Below are 1,265 nucleotides of genomic sequence, written 5' to 3'. Positions count from 1 at the left end.
GCACAGATGCATTGATAAAGGGTCTGACAAATATATTTGGGGGGGATTACGTTAACTGAAACGCTTTGCTGCTATTAAGTGAAGCCTCGAAATTACTATAAAATTCAGACCCGTCTAGGGGCAGCTAGAAGAGCAGTTTTTAATTTACTGGCCCATTGCAAATGCTGAAATTTTCATTCCATTATTTTTTCAATAAATTACATGCAAATCAATGTATTTCAAAATCAGTGTTACCGATTAAATTAAATGGAAAATCAATCATATGTTGATAGCTCCACTTCTGAACAGCCGGGAACTGTACTCACTGCAAAAGTGTAAACATTATTACAATGCAGTGGTTGTTCGTACACTTTTTTTCAATCAGCCTTTTTGTAGCCATTTTTGCATCAATTGATTCGGGTAATCTGTACTAAGTTTTTTAACTCTGTTCCTCTTAACAATTTCATTGCAGGCAAGCGAGTACCAAAGAATCCAAGTAAGTTGAAACTGCGTAGATTGGGGATTCGTTACAAACTAATTCGGTGAATTGAACTCATTTTCAGTCTGTCTCCTTCCGAAAAAAGTTGGCATTTGCAATGCTGATATCGATCGTGTATTTTATAATTCAACCTCAGGATTGTGCGAAGTCTTCAGCTGGAGTGGATGTGAAAAAAATGACAATAACTTTAGGCTATTATATGACTGCATTGTTGCATGTATACTTTAACAAAGAAATTTGAAGTGTTAAATGGAAGAGGAAGGTCCTTTTTACGACAGTACACATAAACAATAGTAACTTTAGGAAGTCCTGTCACCATTTTACTTATGATGAGGTCAGGCCCTATAGCTACTGGAGATACTTCCGTGAATTAAAATAAAAACATCTATTTGGTGGTTTGAATAGTATGTGATTGTAATCTGTCTGCCACCTCTACATGTCCTCACTTTTGCAGCAGGGTCTCAATTAAGGTGTCCGGGAATACACACCGGTAAAAGTATGTTTGCGATGGCATTCCTATTTTCAAAGAAAGTGCAAGTTTCGTTAATAACCCCTTTGGAATAAATGGCACTATTTCTCGATTACTAGCGTTCTTTACATAACTGGTTAAGACAATTGTCAAACACACCATGCCTCCAGCCGAAACATGGTTGCACGCTCCTAATTTGTGCGGTGTACGTACTTCTCAATTCATTTCACCAAAATGCTGTCGCCCATTGGGAGAAAGATAGGAACAATTGGAAAAGAATTAATTAAAGCAACAAAGAAAAGAACAAAGAATAAAGTT

At 36.8% G+C, this 1,265-nt stretch overlaps 1 protein-coding gene across 1 annotated transcript; it reads left to right on the top strand.

Moving 5' to 3' along the window:
* The first annotated feature begins 243 nt into the window (after positions 1 to 243).
* Positions 244 to 733, top strand: LOC119646457 (PI-actitoxin-Afv2a-like). The gene is made up of 3 exons (XM_038046907.1): positions 244 to 399; positions 452 to 475; positions 543 to 733. The coding sequence occupies exons 1-3, from the start codon at positions 330 to 332 to the stop codon at positions 704 to 706; spliced, it is 258 nt and encodes an 85-aa protein (XP_037902835.1). The 5' UTR covers positions 244 to 329; the 3' UTR covers positions 707 to 733.
* Positions 734 to 1,265: the final 532 nt, after the last annotated feature.

This window comes from Hermetia illucens, chromosome 1, assembly GCF_905115235.1.
Source record: "Hermetia illucens chromosome 1, iHerIll2.2.curated.20191125, whole genome shotgun sequence".
Lineage (NCBI taxonomy): Eukaryota > Metazoa > Arthropoda > Insecta > Diptera > Stratiomyidae > Hermetia > Hermetia illucens.
Note: the sequence above shows the minus strand (reverse complement) of the source record. Positions and strands in the feature narration are given on the sequence as shown.

Coding starts and splice junctions, on each gene's coding strand:
- LOC119646457 (XM_038046907.1), top strand. CDS start 330: ATGCAGTGGTTGTTCGTACACTTTTTTTCAATCAGCCTTTTTGTAGCC. Junction 400..451: donor TTTTGCATCAATTGATTCGG/GTAATCTGTACT, acceptor ATTTCATTGCAG/GCAAGCGAGTACCAAAGAAT. Junction 476..542: donor GCGAGTACCAAAGAATCCAA/GTAAGTTGAAAC, acceptor ACTCATTTTCAG/TCTGTCTCCTTCCGAAAAAA.